General features: G+C 38.8%; 1 protein-coding gene across 6 annotated transcripts in view; it reads right to left on the minus strand.

Moving 5' to 3' along the window:
• nedd4l (NEDD4 like E3 ubiquitin protein ligase) overlaps window positions 1-21,274 on the minus strand; it is a 58,577-nt gene that overhangs the window by 2,836 nt on the left and 34,467 nt on the right. For 5 of the 6 annotated variants that reach the window (XM_042509807.2, XM_042509805.2, XM_042509804.2 and 2 more), the window contains 17 exons: window positions 19,514-19,651; window positions 16,968-17,147; window positions 13,394-13,591; window positions 11,795-11,872; window positions 9,943-9,997; window positions 9,278-9,336; window positions 8,825-8,890; window positions 6,946-7,175; window positions 4,677-4,798; window positions 4,429-4,499; window positions 3,842-3,937; window positions 3,649-3,722; window positions 3,459-3,519; window positions 3,214-3,273; window positions 2,748-2,855; window positions 1,031-1,127; window positions 399-471 (listed from right to left, as the gene is read on the minus strand). In XM_042509807.2, coding sequence (XP_042365741.2) covers window positions 399-471; window positions 1,031-1,127; window positions 2,748-2,855; window positions 3,214-3,273; window positions 3,459-3,519; window positions 3,649-3,722; window positions 3,842-3,937; window positions 4,429-4,499; window positions 4,677-4,798; window positions 6,946-7,175; window positions 8,825-8,890; window positions 9,278-9,336; window positions 9,943-9,997; window positions 11,795-11,872; window positions 13,394-13,591; window positions 16,968-17,147; window positions 19,514-19,651 — 1,766 coding nt within the window. The remainder of the gene's footprint in view (window positions 1-398; window positions 472-1,030; window positions 1,128-2,747; window positions 2,856-3,213; window positions 3,274-3,458; window positions 3,520-3,648; window positions 3,723-3,841; window positions 3,938-4,428; window positions 4,500-4,676; window positions 4,799-6,945; window positions 7,176-8,824; window positions 8,891-9,277; window positions 9,337-9,942; window positions 9,998-11,794; window positions 11,873-13,393; window positions 13,592-16,967; window positions 17,148-19,513; window positions 19,652-21,274) is intronic. The other variant, XM_088071553.1, reaches the window with a different exon arrangement.

Genomic DNA, 21,274 nt, shown 5'->3' on the forward strand with positions numbered 1-21,274 from the left:
TGGTATCACAAGTGTTCTGTAGTATTGACCAGTCAGTTTGAGCGGCAGGTGAACAGTTTGTGGAGAGCAAACAAAGTGATGGGCATTGGTCAAAATGCAATCTGCAAACCATCATTTTATGTATCAGCATGCTTATGCAGATATTCCTTTAAAGAGATTAGTGAAATGACCGGGGCGTGTAAGAGGATGTCTTGGCCCTTCTGGCTACAAATGAACCCCTAATATGCTGGTCCTCGCCATCAGAGGCTAAATCGCCATCAGACCGATAGCTGAGGGGCTACAAGATTACATCAGCTGTACTTTATGTACCACTGTAACTAAGTAAGTGTGTGTGTGTGTGTGTGTGTGTGTGTGTGTGTGTGTGTGTGTGTGTGTGTGTGTGTGTGGTCATTACATACCATGTATGAGCTCTTGGCAATTTATCTGGTGTTCCCCACTGCTCGATGGTGAACAGCTGAGGTCCATTAGAACCTGGCACATAACAAAAAATGATAATAGCTATGATGACACGGCTGAGATAATTATAGACCACACATCTAAGCTCTCAGTAATTTCAACAGATTCAATCATTGCTATAGAAAGAGGACAAAAGAGAGCTTTTGTGAAATTTTGCATTTTATATAAACAACTTATAATATTTTTCATTTGTAGTGATTTCATCTTTTAAAGCTTCATGTAGAATTTTACTGTATGAACTTAAAATAAAGAAGAAAAAAGTTAGAATCAAACAAATATATACTGTACATGGATCATATATAAAGAACATTTACACAGTCATAGTATCTTGCATTTCTGGTCATTCCTTATCTGTTTTACACATTTATTTATCTGTATGTGTACAATGATAGTAATTCAATTCTTGGAACTGCAGCTGTTGACTCATCTCTTCTAAGAAAACTATTTTTGTGCCACTGTTACATAAAGCTTAGGCCTCGCAGGTTAAACAGAAAATATATGATTTTAAAGAACGGCTGCTGCTATACACATAGGAAATAAAGGAAACCTGATGACATTTGGCAGGGTAACCTACCATAAAGCTCTGCAAAACCATTCATCGGCACTCGAGACGTTCCTGTGACAAACTGAAGGAGTCGGATCCTCTTTTCAGCATCCATCAACAGGACGACCTGAAAGAGGAAAGATAAAATCTCTCAGTGATGATTAATTATAACATTTTCGCAAAATTTGTTTATCAAACATCAATCATCAGCTCCCAGTAAAGTTATTTATTGGATACTTTCTCATTTTTACAACTTCAACACAGAAAAAGATAAAATTTTTGAAAGCAGCCAAGATTTTTTATCGACAGTTTTACTTTCTAGCATGTGTGTGCAAGCAAAACATTAAATCAGACAGAGAAAAAAAAAAAAGTACAAATTCCACCAGAAGCTGTTTGAGCCAGTTCACTTAATCAAATGACATGACACTAATGTCTGTGTGGGTGCAATACACACACACACACATTATGGTTTGTGTGTGTTGTTTGCTGTCTGAGTGTGTTTGCATGCGTGACTGTGTGTGTGTGTATTGAGGCTCAAGTCAAGACAGATGATAACCAGGGCAGCTACTACTTTAGGCTCTTTCATCAGTGCAAACAAGCCTGTTCTTCCAAACAGACTTTGATCTTCAAAAGCGAGGCCAGTAGACTGTCGCAGGCCGGACGCCGGAGGGAAACATGACCGCAACCAACTTTTGTAATCAAATATCCAGTTTCTGTCACTCATACGTGGCAACATGTGGCTGACAGGTAACACCAGGCCTATTCAGCCAGCAGCCTGTGGGCCAACTGTGGCCCACCTATCAGTTATGTTTAAAACAAATACAATTTAAAACCTGAAGAGAAAAAGTCAAGCGACTAACAAACACCGCTACAATAAATCCTCTAAACCAGCAGAGCGCTCCTGTATACTTGGTCTAATTGCCTCCTAACTCCACAACCTGCCAATGAGTTTGAAAGGCACATTTTCTTTTTTTTTTTTCAAATTCACAAAAGCACACATAACCAGAAAACAAAGAACTAGATGCTAGACAAGACGTAATACAAGAGAAGAATAACCAAAGTCTGACATAAGACTTTGCTCCAATAAATATTTAATCAAATTACCACAGAGGTGATGTTTCAAGTGCCATGCTCTTCATCAGAGTTTTTTCTTCTCTTACATTTTCTTTAAAAAAAAGCCAAAAGAATACCATTTACCATAGCCCAAAACTTAAAAAAAAATCATTTTCCAATGAGTAAATGGAAAATCCAGGCTTAAAAAAGTAATATTTAAACAAAATCACTTTATTATATATGTCTTATTTAAAATTTAACAAAAAATATACCATTAGCAATAACTAGTGTCTGTAAAAAAATAAAATAAAATAAATTAAATTCAGTACTCCTATATGCAACTGAGAAGCCATGAATGACTTGGCTGAGACCAACAGTCACGTAACAAAAATTCAGTGAAACTTTTCAGTGACAGGAGAAGCCAAGAGAAGTTCTAGGTAAAAATTATAAAAATGTAAGTGTAAATTGCAATGTAGGGACATAAACAATGAAAATGCGTCAGTGTGTTGTGCCAAGTATACATAAATAACAAGATTATAGCTCAGGAAGTCTTGGCACAGATACGTATCGGCTACACTTGAACCCCGTGGCCCCCTGGGCCCTTGGCTTCATGAAAATGTGGCCCACTGAACAATGTAGTTAAAAATCCCTGGTTTACACAGAATATTTCTGTGTGAATGATTCACAGACGTACCTTCCAGAACCACTGTATAACAGGGTGGTTGGGACAGTAGCCGTTCTTGTAAACAGTGTGTTGTCTCCAGTCGTTGACGTCGACGTCACCTAGACCGCACATGAGCAGCTACACAGAGACAGAGGGCGAGGGAGAGAGAAAACACTTACAACCATTGCCACTAAGTTAAAATACTTAATGTCACGTAGCATTAAATGTACTGTACTGTACATAAATGCAATAATTGGAGAAGAGAAGTGATTTATTAAAGAATTACTGTTTAGTTTATCAGCCAAACAGAAACGATAAAAACAAAAGTATACAACAAACTACACAGACTGTGCAGGAGAGGTAAAACCCTAAAGGGCTTATTGTAAACCCTTTTTTCTAGCATTAATATTTTATCCTAAAACTAGGGCTATTTGTTACCCAATATGAAGAGAAAAAAGAAGAAAAAAAGACAAGTTAATAAGAATCCATACTTTACCTCCAGTTCATTTTCATCAAAGATCTTGATGAGATCTATGAGAATCAGCTCAGTGAAGCCCTGAAAATTACACAAATGGGAAATAAAACATCAAAACTTAAGCAACATAATGACAGAACCTCTCAAAAAATAAAGCTACAAATATTCAAAGGAGAGGTTGAAGTTCAGCTGCAGAGGGCCTCGCCAACCCAAAGTCTGAGGTCACATTGCCCCCAAGTGGCTGCCGCATTATTGCACATAAATACCTCCAAGAAGGCGTTCATCTGCTTCTGAACCCGGTTGACGAACCTCCACTGGATGACCAGGCTGTCAAAGAGAGAAAAAATTACCAAAATGTAGATTCATGTATAATAAAGTAGCTTTATAGTAATCATTGCTAAAAAGTTGTGACAGTTCATAAGAAGACAAATTGACGATGTTTTGTGATGTTCTTACTCAATGTATTCCTTTTTGTTCTCGTTGGTGACCACCATGTCTGAGCCGCTGGGCTTCAGGTCAACCTGGTACGTCTGAGGAAAAACAAAACAAAACAAAACAAGGAGCATAAAGTCTCGAACGACCCCAACACCAAACTACATTACTCAATTACTTTACTGCAACAGAAAAAGGTGATTTTGAGCATGCACACCTGTCCAAAGTTGTCCTCGTCAATACAGAACCTAAGGTCCAGCTCGGTGGGATCATTCTCCAGGATCCACTTCAGAGAGTTGTAGTATTCACTGTCCTGCAGGGATTCAACAGAGCACAAAAAAGATTACACAAAAGACAACATTCATTGTTTTTATCTGTGAGATTGACTCAATACTTGTCGAATTTGCATTTATCTACAACCATTCCACTCAAATTCAACTGTTAAAAAAAATGTTTCTTGTATATAAATTAAAATAATTAAAAATTGAAAGCACTGGGATGCCCAGTAGCGCAGTTGATGGAGCGGGCACCCCATGTACAGAAACTATGTCCTTGCTGCAGTGGCTGTGGTTTCGATTCCAGCCTCGGCCCTTTGCTGCATGTCACCACCTCTCTCTCCCCCTTTCAAACTTAAGCTGTCCTATCTCCAATAAACACAAAAAACCCTAAAAATAATAATAATAATAATAATAATAATAATAATAATAATAATAATAATAATAATAATAATAATAATAACCTTAAGAGACCTTAGATTTTCTAAATAACCAATCCGTGATTAATTTAGTAGCAATGAGATCTTACCACTGACTCCATGTCTTTAAGGGAGATCTGTTTTCCCAGCATCATCTTGTAGAAAGGTCTGATGAAAAAACCTAAGAAAGAACAAAACAACACTGTGCTGTAATTTATGCAAAATTGTATTTAAAAAAAGCTTAAAAACATCAATAAAAAAATGGTTTCTTATCTGATAATACACATGATAACGTATCAATAAAAAATGCACGTTTTTGTACATTTCTAACATTAAAGACAGGATCCCAGCAGCTTACCGTCTAGTAGTTTTCCATGAAACACAGCCATTCCTGCCACACGTCCGATGAACTTGAAATAGGAGAGGTGATCCTCGTTGCACAGACCAGAGTTGGGATTGATTTGGAGAGTGTAGTTGTCCCTGTAGACATGGGAGGAGAGCACAGAGGAAGAAAGCCATTTCCAGGTTATTCAGCAGTGCTCAAAGCAGTCAGTATGACACAATGGGTTTATTTCTTCATTTCCTTTTTATCACTGGGAAAAAAAAGCAAACAAACCTAATATTTGGACTGAATTTTCAATGTTAGATGTAACTGCAAGCCATGAAAACAGGAAATTTGCAAAGAAAATTGTAACTTTGCTGCTATTTTAATAAAACAAACATTTATTCATTGAAATAATCTTGATTTAATTAAGGTCATTTTTTATCATTTCATGAGTTTTAGATGTATCTGCAGCGCTCCTGAGTTGTTTTTTTTTTTATTTATATGATATCCATAGAGCTTTCTATAAACTGTACTTGTACTCTGCTTCTCCTCCTGCAAATTCTGGTCATTTGCTTGAAGCAGCTCTATGTGAAATTTAGAGCACACCAGTTGTCTTCACACGGTTCACAGCATGGAGGAGACTTAGCTGGCGACTAGCAGCTAAAGGTGCTAACTCTATAAACTGCCCTGAACAGCAACAGTGTTGACAGAGCTAACGGTGTTATGCTTCCGTGAGGACGCCGTCCTGATATCAGTGGCAACCACCGTATTAACGCATTGCAAAGCAAAAGCAATGAGTTAAACATCTAGACATACACTTAACATCAGGGTTCCCACACATTTTCCTGGACGAATTTTCAAAGCTTTTCCATAACTTTTCAAGGACCTATAATAATGTTTTTGTACTTGCCCCACTTGCTCGGCATTTTCCAAACATACCACATTTAAATTCTATTCAAACATAATTTCAGCTAGCTGGCATATATGTAGGGAGGGACGAAACGCCAGGAGAAAATGGAAAACTCAAGAGATATAAAGAAAACATGCTGTAAACACAACACACTGATGCATATTAGAGCTAAGTTACGTCGACAGCTGCAGAAAATAAATTTGCCATTATGTCACATTTCATCACACACAACAAAATCTGTGACTTTTCCAAAACTTTCAATAATTTTTACTAATACCAAGCCTTTTACAGGCTTGTAAAATGTAACTGAAAATCCACGACTTTTCCATGTTTAGTGTGTCTGTGGACACCCTGTTACATGCAACATGTGTGGCTGGAGTGGCTTACCACAACAGCTCAGGACGCCGATACTACCCGCTATCTTTACATAGCAAATATTGTTTTGCTGCTATATTAATGCTCTGAATGTTGCATGCAGTGCCTTCAAAAATCCTCTTTAATGTTGATTAACTACTGCTTTCTATAGCAGATTATTTACATTAATTCATGTTTTTCCCTCCATACCACAGTAACAAAACCCTGCATGATTCACACAGACACTGCTGTTGTTATGTAGCATCCCACATCTCATTTTCCAAAACATCATTCAAACATTTCATTATATTTAAAGCAGGGTTCAAGGCAATGCGTTTGTAGGAGAGTTTTAATGCATGCAGGAGCAAACAAAGACACAGAAACTTCATGGTGGTTGCTAAGCATCGGCTTTTCATTAAATTGCAGCTGCGCGACGATGTTAAAACTAAATCATTAAAAGTTGCTGCGAAGAATAATCACAATGTGGTTTCATTTAAAAAGTGTTAAGTTTTAATCACACTCTTATTTCTTTTAATGAATCCAACAACATTGATAAAGTTAATTTCTAAATGTCCTTCCCTTTATTTAAGCAAATTTCATTTGTTTTATTAGTTTCTTTTGTTACCTTTGCCCTACAGGACACAAAAGAGAGAGAATCAACAAAGTGATCATCTATTGATGATGATGCCAAAAAAAGGAACAAAACATACGTCACTTTAATTATCCTAACGTTTGCTGTATGTGGGAAGCGCTTGTTCCAGGATGGCTTTTTGAATGAGAGGAAAAGTTAATCAGAGTAAAAGGAAACTTTAACAAGTCTCATAGGGAAACCATACTGTGGCTCTGCCCCTTACTCCACTCCATGGAAAACGCAAAAATATGAGTAGAGGAGGATTTTTCCACGGCTGCAAATACAAAGCATGTTTATTTTACTACATTAGCATTGGCTAACACTATGTCCTGTGTCACATCCTTTTAAATGCCTTTATCTTTTGTAAGATGCAGCTCTGTTAACAAAAAAAACAAGTAGACACTTACGTGGCGGAGTATTCAAACAGGCCGTAGTAAGGATTAAACATCTCCTTTGATAAGAGGAAGAACCACTCTCTGGCCACACCGCCGTAGTCGAGTCCTTTCTCTGACTCAAACTCGATCCACAGCCGTGCCTTCAAAACATCGGGCCTCTTCAGGGACATGATTCGACGGTACGACTCCTCGAAAATGTTGTTCCTGTGTAACTTCATCTCGAACCGGTTGGGAATGTCAGCCTGGAACAGATCAGAAAGATAATAAAAGTAAAGTAAATAAAAGTACAAGTAAAGTTAAATAAGGAGGTTGGTAAAGCGAAGGTATGTGAAATACTGACAACAAAGTGATTTAGCAGAGTAACTGCTGCTAACGATGCTCCAAAAATGACTTTATTTTATTGTGTCATTAAGCTTGTGTAGAACCACTTCACTTTCTCATTATTTTATGTAAATTATTTAACAAAGACTTAAAACCCAAATTACAGAATTAATTTTATAACAATCCAAACTGCAGAAAAAGTCCAGGGGGTTGATTATTTTCTGGATGGATTGGAAGCCTATTGAAGTAATTATTACATCTCAAAAATGAAATGTATCTGTTCCGTCTTTGAATCCTACAATGTAGATATTACACTCAGTGTGCTAAAGGGATACTATGCTAATTTTTTCATGTAAATAAACTTTTAAACTTTCCTCCATCTTGCCAATGCCCAGATCTCCCTCTTCATCTGTGTCAGCCAGGATTTTCACTGGCTCTCAAGCTGTTGCTTGACATACAGTGTACTTCTGTATTTTCGTATGCCCGCCACCAAGGACACAAAGAGTACAGCAGCAGATCGAGAGAAAGAGCCGCCCCTCTCTCTCCATCTCTAAAACTCAGGTCAAATTGTCAAACTAGTCAGTGCTGGTAAAATATAAACCAAGATTCTGTTACTGTCCTGTTGATTTCTCACCTAAAATGTCTTCAGAAACCTATTTTAGTGTACTGTTTGGCTGTAATATGGGAATGTATTAATAGGAAGTGGGTCCCATACTGTTTCCAGTACATAAAAAAAAGGAAGACTGAAAAAACTGATATCAAACAGTAAAACAAAGCATCGCTGATCTAATATAAACCAAGATACTGTAACTGCATTGCATATTTCTCGCTTCAAATGTTTTCAGAAACATGTTTTACTGTACTGCTTAACTGTAATTCCAGATCCACTGTTACCAGCCGGCTGCCATGTTGTTTACAGTGTTAAAACAGACAAGCTCGCATTGCATTACCGACCAGTGGGAGCGTTTCGCTGCACAGTGCATTCTGGTAGTTGTAGGTTTTCTACCGTATTCTGCTGTCCTTTTCCACTATTTTGTCTAGCCATTTTAAAAGTATTTGCGTCTCTCTGCCGCACAGAAGCCTTGATTTATGGAAAAAACATATTTCCAGGAGTGAAATATTTCTTTTATCCATCTATTGACCCTAAACATGCTCCAGCATAAGACTGAGTGCCAAATCAATGCAAATTAATCTCAACTATATTATTATTACTGTTCACCCAAGATTAGTTCCCTGCATTAGAAAAGAACAGTTCGGAAGAAAAGAGTCAATTAGATTCAATCTTGCGCTCCACCTACTAAGTGTTAATTAAAAAGAAATTTGAAATGATTGCAATGAATATTTAGCATCCGATAGAACTATCAAACTCAGTCATGCAGTGTCAAGACAGTGTGATGAAAGTTGTATAACAATGCAATCAAGCATAATCAGAGTAGAAGCAAATTACACAAGGAGAAGCAGTGAGGGTTTAGAACAAATTTAGCTTTGCCCTGGTGTTGTTATGCAACGCTTCCTCATTAAGGAAACCCACGGGAAACGGGTCTGTATTTTGAATTTCACTTCTTCTCACCGGTTTCTTCAACTTCTTCCTGAAGTAGTCGTATTTCTGCTTGAACTCTCTGGAGTAGGGAACAGCCTGCACAGAAAACAAACAAAGAAAATGATCAAATGTCCTACTAAATATTTGGCATATGATGTAAATCTTTCAACAAGAGAACTAAATATGCTTTTATTTCTTGTTAAAACACCAAAACACTGCATAGAGTGCAACTTGGGGAGTTGGCAACAAGGGAGAACAATATCTGAAGTGGTACACAGAGTGACACAAAGGTGTTGGCATGTTAAGTGACAACCGCAGCGACAAAGTGATTTATCTTTGTTGTGCAAAGACAGTGAGGCTGGTGATAGAGTGTGACAGATAGAACCACAATGTTAAACTTGAAGAACTTGTTGTTATCCGTGTAGCAGTGCTGCCGTGGCAGAGGCTTTCTAAGGAAGTGGGGCGGAAAGAGAAACTACTCACAGGTCCTGTGATAGCCGGACTCTGCAGACGAGGGTCTTCCCACTGCGTGTTCTTTGTATCTGGATGAAAAATATAACACCAAACTTTTTAGGCAACAATAAGATTCACAAAGACTTCAGTGAAATCTAGTGCAGAAATTCTAAATCAATGAATAAATAAGTAATGTGACTGAAAATAATTAGACAACACTTTAAATAATTGATTAATTATTCAATTTATTAAAGGGACAGTTCTCCCAGTTTTTTGGACTCCATGTCGGACAAAACAAGTTATGTGAAGAGGTCACCTTTGGCTTTGGAAAATGTAAAGGGCTCTTTTTCGCCACTTTTTATGGAATAAACAATTAATCCAAGACATAATACCCAGATAAATCTGTGATGAAAATAATTGCTAATTGCTGTGGCTCTTCAACTCTTAGGACTATACAACTTTAAGGTAAAAAGACACTGTTGCGCTCTATCAGTTAATTTTACAATAAATCTTAAACAGCATGACCTGTCCACTGACTTTCTGCTGTAATGGATGAGGTGCTTTGCCCAGACACTGAAAACTCTGTGGCTGCACCACAACCAATACACAATATAAAAAGTAACTTAGGAGAAAATCAGATAAATGAGACAAACATGACCAAATAAAAGCATGGAGGAAGACAGAAGTCGCCTTACTGTGGTCAATGTAGAAGGTGCGTCCGTCTGAGTGAACTCGTTCCTCCCACCCAGGCTAAAAAAAAAGGATAAGATAAAGAGAAAAAGAGTAAGAAAACGCAAAGTCACCTTCAGACAGCACTATTAAAACAGGCCATGCTCAAATAGTAATTCAAATCCATCCACTTTTTTTTTTCCTTTTTATAATTTATATTTGATTGAACTTGACTGACCGTTAAAAGGCCCAAACACTGACTGCAAGCTCAATCAAACACCATCAAAGGAACTGAAAGGATTTTCTCTCCTATTTGAGTCCAGGTCTGAGATATCAGCAAGGCAGGGATACGACCACAACATAAAAGGTTAATCACCACTAATAGTTCAAACCAGTACACCACCACTGACACGGTGACCACCCAGTACAGTGTCACAGGCCACACACACACACACACACACACACACACACACTCGTACGGCAACAGCAGTCAGGCAATTAAAACAGTAGATATAGAGTAAAAGGAAAGGGAGAGGGACCGAGTCTGACAGAGTATCGTGTGTGTGTGTGTGTGTGTGTGTGTGTGTGTGTGTGTGTGTGTGTCTACATATGCTGCTACTGAACGAGCAGAGAGGCTACATTGAAAAGCTAATAACGCATGCAGCATACAGCCTTCCTCTAACATACAGCTCCTTTTGTTTCTCTCCCTCCCTCTGCCCCCTTTACTCAACACTGCTCTCTTCCTTCCGTCCCTCTCTGACAAATGCCCGCTGCATCTCGCCTCGTTCCACTTTCCCCCGACTCGTCTATCTGTGCCTCAGACACTGTTACAGGTACACAGACATGGAGCAAGTCCTAAGAGAATGGCGGGGAGCTCCAAATATTAATCATAGAGGGGTTGGTGCAGGGGGAGAGGGTGGGGGCACAGAGAGAGGATGTGGGGTAAAAAAATACTGATGAAAAAGGAAGGGAGAGGTACAATCCATCCATGCCGATCATGAGAGAGAAAAGATAGAAAGAGAGAGATAACAAAAGAAAAATAAAATTAATAAATAAATAAAATAAAGCGCAAGGCTGTCTGCAGGCATTTGACCAGACTGGACCGGACCAGACAGGTAGGTAGGCAGGCAGAGGGAGGGAGGCACCAACCAACCTCCTCTGGTAGGTTCTGCCAAACAGACATGGCCAGGTGTAGAAGAAGTAGCATACATTAGATCCACCAGAACGGAGAGAGAAAAAAGAGAAAGAGGGAGAGAGAACACACACACATGCACACATCACACAAGCCTGTGAGATGTACAAAAGCTACGAAGCTCTGATTATTCAAACAGCTACCTACGGTAACGTTTGGCCCACTCGTTGGGGAGTTTGTCATTGTCAAACAGATAATAGTTGCAGGTGACAGACAGTGTTCACCTCCTAATTAGGGATTATCACTCAGCACCCACACTCTGCTTTCTCATGCTCGCCAGTTACATTCTCACGTTGTTTTTCTAACAGGACTAAAAAGGAAATGTCTGTCTGATCACGAGATCGTGTCTCGTCTTTCTCTGCAAAAGCCACTTCATCACACAGCTCAAGAGCAAACACTGAATTGATCACTGAATTAAACTTTTGTAAATTGACAAAAACGACAAAAACATGAGAAGCCACTGATGGTGCAACGAGGTGATAAAATTCCTTTTTTCCTGTTCATAGTTTATCTGGTTAGACACTTATGGTAATCTTAATAAATTCATTGATTTGGATCACATTATAAAGGACATCCTGGTAAGGGCAAGTTAATAAGTGAGCAAAGCTAAGCAGTAATTGGGAGCTATGAGCTATTTGTGGGCCAAAGGTTTAATATGCAGCAGGTCTAATTGTGACGATACTTACAGGAAGAGGACCGAGTTCACCAGGCTCCATTGAGTTCTTATTCCTCATATGGACTGGATATTTCAACCTGGGATCCTCCTGGATGTGAAAACAGAGAGGGAGGGAAAGAAGCAAGGAAGGAAGGAAGAGATAAAGAAAATGCAAATTGATTATTCCAAAATAGGGCAAAGAAAAGCATTTCTCAGACTGAAGAGATGAATCTGTTAACGCTTTGTTTGCATAGTCCACTTACAGAGAGTTTAGAGTATTTTTTTTAACATTTCAATAGCTTTTAGAGGATCCCAGGAATGAGTCCTAAAACCCAGATACGAGTTAGCATCTTAGCACTCCTGGTTGCCTTGTCTTGTTGTCAGTGTTGTTTTTTAATGTTTTCTTTTTTACATTTGGGCTTAAAAAATCCAGAAAGTGGTATTCATTTGTGAAAATTATCTTGCTGAACAAAAAATAAGTATCAGAAACTTTTGTTTACCACAGAACTTATTTTCTGCAAAAATCCAATGACAAAATGCCATCGTTTTTTTGACGGAGGAATCAAGGCAATGCTAACCTCCGCGTCGGCCTGCAGAAAAACGCCACCCCTGGGGCACTCTATTAGTTGAGATTCAACAACTCAGGTGTCACACTTCAGTCTGTAGATGTTTAACAGATTATCAAAAGAGTCAGTTCACTCCATATTCTCATTAATAATTTAGCTAAATTTAATCTAACTAAAACTATTTACTCAACCTATGCAGCATGATAGAAGATGTAGTAACTGTCACACAGACTCTAGAGATGATCTGTTAAACATCTACAGGATAAAGCGAAACAGTTGAATTGTTGAATCTCAACTAATAAGATGATCAAATGTTACAAATATGATATATATATCTATATATATATAGATATATATAATAAATGTTGCCCTGAATCCTAATAAGGACTGAAGTAAATGTCCAATTGACTTTCACACCACCAGGTGTCACTACAAGATCCAGGAAGATCAACACTAAACCACTGCCCTAGATTTCTTAGATTGTCTATTTCATAACTAAAACTGTCAAGTAATTCTTATAATTACTGTCAAAACAAACAAAAAATATAAAGAACTTGTAAAATGTGTGGCTTAATTTGCTTTGAACACATTATTTTACAGTCTTAACAAGATTTATGGAAAAAATAATTGTGTAAATTGGTGCTAATTAACAAAAACAATGGAGACAAAAGTGTAAGACAGTTATGTCAGTTTAGTTGTTTGTGTTGAGTTTCTACAAAGCTGTTGATTTTAAGAGCAATTTCTTAAAATTACACCCAAGTAAAAACTCAATCATTATTCACTTGTTATTAGAAAACTCATATATCTTGATATATGCTGCATCATATGCTTGTCGGCTGACCTTGTGCTTGGGTCTATGCATGCTGTTTGCAGGAACTGAACTTTTTTATTCCCTATAATTATTTCCAAATAACAAAGTTCTTTCCTGGAAACTTAGTAGGAAATTATTAGCAAATTGCAGACCTGTAAAATAAAGCTTTAACCTTCAGTCGTATTTTAAAAAATCTTCTTCCAGCCTAAAGTTCAGTTCAGTTGCAGCCTGATAGCACAGTGTGTTAGCTCACCCAGGTGGTGACTCTGCTGTTGTGGTCGATGAAGAAAGGCCGTCCGTTGGGGGCTATCCTCATCTCCCAGCCCGGGGGCAGGAAGCTCTGCTGTGTCTTGGGTTGCGACTTGGGGGAGCTGTACGGAGACGGTTGGGGAGACTGCGGGTTGGAGAACGTGTCCTTTACGGCCCTCCGCACCTGGATGTTGTTGGCTCCCTGGAACCAAAATGGAAAAATAAATTAATCATAAAATGATCACTTCTATTAGACTGGCTGAATGTGGATAACTGACAGCATGAAACAAAACATCACTGATCAACTGCACAACAAAGAATAACAAGGATGGAGACCAGTCTTCAAAGAGTCTGTTAGAAAACTGAAGAGGATTAGAAAATATCTGGGAAAAACAATCACCATTATCACTTCAATATCACATCTGAGAAGGTCGGGTAAATCAAGGTTCATACAGACAGGGGCGAGTCAAATTCAAGGACTTTCAAGGACTTTTTAAACACGCTATTTTTTTAAAGACATTTTAACACCATTTAAGGCCTTATTTTTAGATGGGTGAATTAAATTCCTCTTAAGACTTTTTGGGATCAGCAAGAACCCTGCACTATCATTATAACATGCATTAAAATGACATGCAGTAATAGCTTATGATGGAATTTCCACAATCCTGCTTGTCAAAATAACGATGCTGAGAGTTTAACAACTTGCGGTTACAAAAACAACTTTTTCTGTAGATTTTTACTCCTTTGAGGATGTAAAAAGCCAAGAAAACTGAAAAGCATCACTGGCAAGCTACAAAACCTTTTTTTTAGTCTGATTCTTGTAATAGACAGAGACTTTGGTCACATAATACCTCCAAACCTACCATTTCTGGCATCTTAAAGGCTTCTAAACCAACATTAAACAGACCAAAGTTTCAGAGGCTAATGAGTGTTCCCACATCACATTATTCTTTTAGCAGATAATCACTACCTGATGTGATTTTAAACAAAAGAGAAAAGACTGCATTAATTAATCCACGACCCTTCACCTCCTCTAGAAGTTGTAATTACAACTTTGTGCAGTGTTTCACTTCCTTTCACCTCTACGATGCTTTGTTAACACACACACACACACCCACACACACACAACCTTAATTAAACCTTCCTCAGGTTTGTTCCCTTGGTAGTAGCACCGAGTCAAAGCCATTAAATGCAGTAAAAGGGTCAAAAAGAAACCGTGATTTTAAGACAGAATGTGTTGATCTTAATTAGCACCATTTGTTACAGCTACACTGCAAAATCTAAAGTTTAACCTAAATGATGATAAATGTGAACAGACAATGAATAACTGAATCAAAAGTTTCACAAATTTTTACAATGTCAGACCATAAGCTGCTTTATGCTGCAGTGCATGCTTATTCACACACAAAGTTGTGGTGAGCTCATAACATCTCATAAATGCAACTCAAGCAACATTTTAGGACTTGACTGTTATTATCCCAGCTAGATATCTGTATAACATCACAGCCTCAACAAAAGAGCTCGCCTGTTTGAGCCAAAAGTGGAAATTTTTAAGTCATTACCTGTAGAGTCATGTGGCTAACATATTAACCACCTACTGTCTGATTATTAATCCCCCTGACGAATGAGTAAGAAACTGGCTTCATGCAGCAGACGTAAAACAACAGAGGACACAATAACACAATGAAGAGAGATTAGAAATTACTCTGTCAACCATTAGCAGTCATTTTTGGGAGGGGTAAACATTTTTTTCAAAGTATGCAAACATTTATCTGTCCACCACATGGAGCAAAGTCATAAACCCTCTGAATCAGACCACATCTCTGCAAAAAGTCTGCAGATGTCGGTGGAATTCTGCGGGCGCCCACTTTGTGTGGGCCAGATTATGACTTATAAATATATCTGAACATTTTCTAATTTCTTTGTTGAAGAATAAGCTAATGCAGCTTCAACAAAGCACAACATAGAAAGAGCAGTGGCAAATTTTTACTGTCTGAAGTGTTGACTGCAGAAGTTTATATCTCAATAGATTAAAAAATGCAACACAGTGCGAATAGCTGGGCATTTTATTGACATGATATCAATATAGTGATTATAGTGAGATTAGATAACATCATAGATTTGGGATATTATAATATTGTAAGTGTTGTCTCTTCCTGTTTTTAAAGGTTGCATTACAGTAAAGTGATGTAATTTTCTGAAGTTAGCAGACTTTTTTACCCGATTAGTCATTATATACCGGTGACTTTTATCAAAATAATCACTGTGTAACTTGTTTGTGAAAGCACGAACAGTCAACCCTACAATATCGTCACATTATAAATATCGAGATATTTAGTCGGAATAATTTTGTGTGGATGTTGGTGTGCTTGGATTCTTTTTTGGTTTTCTGTTTGTTTTTTGTTTTCTTCTTTTTTTCTCACTACTAATTTCCTTGAAGAGGTACAACATACAAGTGAGATTTATTTGTCATTGTTCAAATAAAAAATAGATACATTTGTTATTAAAATACATATTGTGATGTATGTGATATATAATAAATTGTTATTTATGGGTTCGACTTAAATGTTTATTAGAAGCATTCCTCTTTTCTTTGTATACAAACCATAAACTTTACATCTGCACATTTATTGTTAGGCAACTCTGCATAATTCACAATAAAAAAAGTATATGAGTATATAAAAGTAAATGACATACATATTAACTCTGAGCAACCACTAGTATTGAAATGAAAAAGGGTTCCTTAATTTTATTTTAAGGTTTAAAAGGCTTCAACACCTTACAAATCTACTTCCAAATACTACCCAGGAGACCTCATCTTTGCTTTTGTGGTTGCCTTTGTGTTACTAAAATGGCTTCTGAATTTAATGATATTTAGTTTCCAAGATCAATACCATTGATTTGGATCTCCCCGGGTTTCCTTTAGCACAGTACAACAATCTTTTGGGACCTGTGATCAATTTAAATAATTTATTCATCCGGCAGCAACTGAATCTACCATCTTCGATTCACCACCCCACCCTTATATCGTTATTGCTTTAAAACACACTGTGCTGCAGGATGATATGCTGACTCGCCAAAAGGACACATTGTTTAAAAAAAAAAAAAATCATCATGAATAACAAAGCTGGAGTAAAGCTTGGACCGTTTCACGTGACTAATCATTATTTAATGAAGAGCTGTGTGGGCATCGGCTCATTATCCGTTGAAGATGTGGGGAAAAAAGAGCAGCATGAAGAAAGAAAGTCATCCCCAACTGAGAGATGAGAAGAAGAGGTGAGAAGACATTCGACTCATAGTTCCATAGGGTTGAAAAAGATGAAAATCAGGATCGAGACAGAGCTAACCTGAATGAAGGAGAGATAACAAAAGGAACGGTGTAATATTAAAGACGGAAACTGAGCGATGAAGATGTGGGAGGATCATGATCTTCAAAAGGATGAAAATGAAGGGTTGCATGACAAGGAAATGTGGAGGCGTAGAGCTTGGAGAAAACAGGAGACAGAAATGAATCCTTGGGGTGGGAAAAGAGGCAAAGGAAATGGCGGAGCAGGCAGGTACAGGTGACTAATTCTCACCTCCAAAGGGGTGGAAAGGGTGACAGTAGGGGAGCTGAGGCTACGAGGTCGTCGGACTTGGGGCTCATGGAGGTGGTTGTTGGAGACATTGGAAGAGGAGGAGGGGGTGGATGGGGTTGCCAGGGCCGACGCTCCTCCTGCTGCTGCTGCTGCTGAGGTGCTGGCTCCGTCTTCAGTCAGCTGTCAGTGAAAATAGCACTTTTAAGGTTAAGTAGGGTTTGGATAAGGCAGGCGATGCTGTTTGCGAAACTTGTTCTCATCATAAGCCATGCGGTCAGAAGATAATTTTCTGCACCAGTCTGGATGCAAGCTTTTCTCTCAGGAATGAGTTCCCAAAACTTCAGTCAAAAGGCCCGGGAAGATAATCATTTATGTTGCTTAAAATATAACGATAAAGATTATGGCTGGACAAAGTGACATAATGTACTGGAAAAATGAACGTTAGTGTTAATTACAACCCTGACCCAAGAGGCTGGCTGACATTTACATTGGGCACGGGCAGATTATTAGAAAACGGGCCCCTGGGCACAGATATGCAAAAGACCCCACCACCTCTCCTACAGAGGAGCAAGACAGAGGAGCAAGACAAGACTTTGTGGTGGTTTTGCCTCCTTCTAATTGTAGTTTTGCATCTTTTTGTGGTTGTTACATGTCGTTTAGTTGTTTTCTATCTCTTTGTGGTATTTTTTGTTTCTTTTGCAGTCTTTTAAGTCACTTTGTTGTCATTTGGTGCCTACTTGTAGTCTTATTCTGTCACTTTGTTGTCATTTTGTGTCTCTGTGTAGTCTTTTTCTGTCTTTCTGTGGTCATTTTGTGTCTCCTTATAGTCTTTTTATGTCTCTTTAAAGTCATTTTGTGTCATTTTGTAGTTTTTTTCAGTCTCTTTGTAGTCTTTTTGTTGCCTGGTAAGACCTTCCTGAGGCCGTGAGCTCAACATTCTGCTTTGCTCTCGTTATCAGTTTGGACTCTCTGCTGCCCCACACACTCTCAGAGGGCAGGAGTACTCGCTTTGACAGACAAACTCCTTCAACCAATTATGACGCTAGCAATAGCCTCTACCGTTGTTGTTACTCGTCAACAACAACCCTCATGAGGTTTTCACGATACACTGGCAGCAAATTTCGCCATTTCTCACTCAGCAACTAGCTGCCTCTGGACTGCAGAATACCAGCTGGCAGGGTCCTTGTTGTATGTCCGAAGCATTGCAATCTGCATGGCAGTGATTCCCTGCTTTGCAGCCTCTGATATCTGCTCCTCTGTTAGCGCAATCAGTGAAGAAGCAAAATGAACATTGAACGGGGGAGCATCGTCTTCATCACAAACAGAGCCAGCTGACAATTAAGCTTTTGCCAAATCCAGACAGAAAAACTGCAAAAAGCAGAATCTCCACAACTGCATACTCTTGTACTAATTTAATTGTCATTATTGACTCTATTACTGAATTAATTCGCTTATTGCTGTGTGGGTTAGCTGAGTTAGCTTGTTGCTTCGGCAGCCGCCATTACTGTTTTGCAAGCAGCAGTGTCACCCCTTCAACTACAACGCTGTCCCTGACTGGCTGCTTAGGTTATCAACTATGATGCAGATCTTGAAAAGTGTTTGAAGTGGCAGCAAGTCCAGAGTGATACAGAGAATGAAAGAGTGTTGAACTCACGTCATCAGTATTATCTTACCAAGGCTAGTCTTTTTGTCTCTTTTTGGTCATCTTGAGTCTCTTTGTTGTCATTTTGTGTCTCTTTGTGGTCTTTTTGAGTGTATTTGTATTCATTTTAATACATGTTAATTTGAGTGAGATTTTCCACTTGAGGGCCAAGGGGGTCCCTGGCTCTGTGCCCAATAGGCCCATTCCGTAACTATCCATGACAATGGGCCAGCACTATGTACCAAAAACAGAGCAATGCTGTTGTTATGTAAATCATTTGGCAGTGTCCACTCCTTCTGAGTAACAACAAAAAACAGATAAGAATCAGAGAATGAGAAGCCTATGTGATGGAAGACAACAGATAAACATGTCTGTTACAACTGGCGGTGTTCTGATGGAAGCAGAAGTGAAAGGGTGGATTTCAAAAAAGAAAGGCATTAAACATCCACCCAGTCCCATGTAGCGGTCGCTCCCTGTGCTCACTATGTGGAGCTGCCACATTTGCAGACAAAAAGACAGGGGAGGAAGACAAGTGGAAAAACAGGGTAGAAATGGGCAAAGGGAGAGAAACGTGGTGGTTGCAGTTCCATGCCAGGGTTTAGAAAGGCGTGACCAATACAGAGCTGCACTTCATCCAAAGTGTGAAACAAAATGCTAGACAAGAGGAGGAAGACACACAATAACGTTGGACAGAAGAGGAAACCAGATAGAGAGAAAGACAGAGAAGGAGACTTTGAGGTTGCAAAACTGCATCTCTTTCCGTCATTCTTTACAGCTACACAGAGGAGAAACACAGGGGGGATAAAGGAAGAGGTCCGACACACAGGCCTCGCCGTGACAGGGGCCGAGAGGAAAGGCCCAGTCCCATGCACAGAGTCCGGCTCAGCTTTCAGACCTGCTGTACCTGCACAATTGGCCTAGTCCAGGTAGTGGTGCGGTTGTTATGGTTGACGTAATAAGTTCTTCCCTTGGCGTCCTTCCTCTCCTCCCATCCAGGGGGCAGGCCAGGGGTGGTCAAGGCGTAAGCAGTCGATGAGGGAGACTGGCCAAGTGTGGAGAGAGAGCAAAGCAAAGACAACTAATCAGTACAGGCTGGTTTGTGTGAGGACATGTGGAGGGATCAAATATTAATATCAAAGTTTCTGTCAACACAAGGGCTTTACATCTTTTCCTTTCCTTTTTCCTTTGCTGCACAGCACAGCGACAGAAACAGTTTGAGAACAACACGCAACAAAAGAAGATTCTTAACTCTGATGGAAAAGTAGGCGACGTGAACCTCGCCCAAAAAAAAAAAAACCCACCAAAAAACAGTCGTACTAAAATAAAAATCAAATGGGAAAAGTAGTGGATCATTACTTCTGTGCTGAGTGAACTATTAACCATTTGTAGCATGAAGATGACTTAAATGGACAACCAAACGATCACAACATAAACTGTGGTGATTTTTTAGAAATGCCTAACCAAAGATAGCACTTTTTAATGGATCAGCGTTGCTAGAATATATCCGATCATAAGCTCATCCTTTCATTACTGCTGCATTTGTCCCCCTCGGGCTGCCAGCATTGCAGCCCTGAGTTCATAAAGGTAAAAAACCCATCAGTAGAAACATGAGTGTTTTTGTAGCTTCAAAAAAATACAACAGAGCGATACATCTTCTCATGTCATGTCACTTGTGTCTACAGCTATCAGACACTAAATAATGCTTCCAAAGACCTTTTCAAGATCATTTTACACCAACTTTAAGACTGATTTTTGGACAAATAATTTTCTCATTTAAGCATTGCAGGTAATAGTTAAGGCAGTAGTATGCAGACCTGTGCAACATAGGTAGGTTTTATGTAGAAATACGGTTATTAGAGTGAGTCAGGTTAATCTACATTTTGCCAACAGGTGAGTTCAAGTATAAAGTAAAAAGACAGTATTGGGTTGAGTGGTAGGTTTAACGATCTGTATCATCAGAAATGTGGACTTTCATGCAAAAAAACGTAACTCACGTTAAGAAAGAGACGGATGAATAAAACTGTGGCAATTAAGACCTCGCAAATTAAAATTTAAGACTATTTAATGGCTTAGAAAGCCTCATTTTTAAACCTCTAAAGAAATTTTTAGACTCTTTAAGAACCTGCAGACACCCCAATTTGAGGAGTCGAATTCTCCAGTTAAACTTTCATTCAGATGAAGAATTTTTCATTGGGACCTCCAGTATTTGGACAAAGTATAGCTCATGTGTAATAAGGTGCGTCAGATTGATGGACTGTATAAAAGAAGATGACATAGCCACTGTGACGTCATCCACTGGTTTGTGGACAAGGGTCTGAAGCCAGTGGTTTGGCATTTTGGCTGTCGCCATCTTGGTTATTTAGAACCAGAATAGACCCTATTTGGACGAAAGGATTGGTTTTACTTTTCAGACCTGGAGATAACCCCATGGTCTACAGCTGTTACATCACTGTGTCAGAAACAGATGTTATTAACATTTAAGTGAATTCAAGTATCTGATAGGACTCTGTATGGGCAGACATTCAATATTAAAATGACTCTTTCAGGTCCCTTTTGAGCATATTTTATAATGCTGCTTTGTCTTGTTATCAGTTGCTGATCAGTGGCATTACTTAATATTGACTACCAGGCTGCAACACACATGTTCACATTACGCACGCACGAC

This window comes from Plectropomus leopardus, chromosome 20 (assembly GCF_026936395.1).
Source record: "Plectropomus leopardus strain MGB_pleo_1.0 chromosome 20, ASM2693639v1, whole genome shotgun sequence".
Lineage (NCBI taxonomy): Eukaryota > Metazoa > Chordata > Actinopteri > Perciformes > Serranidae > Plectropomus > Plectropomus leopardus.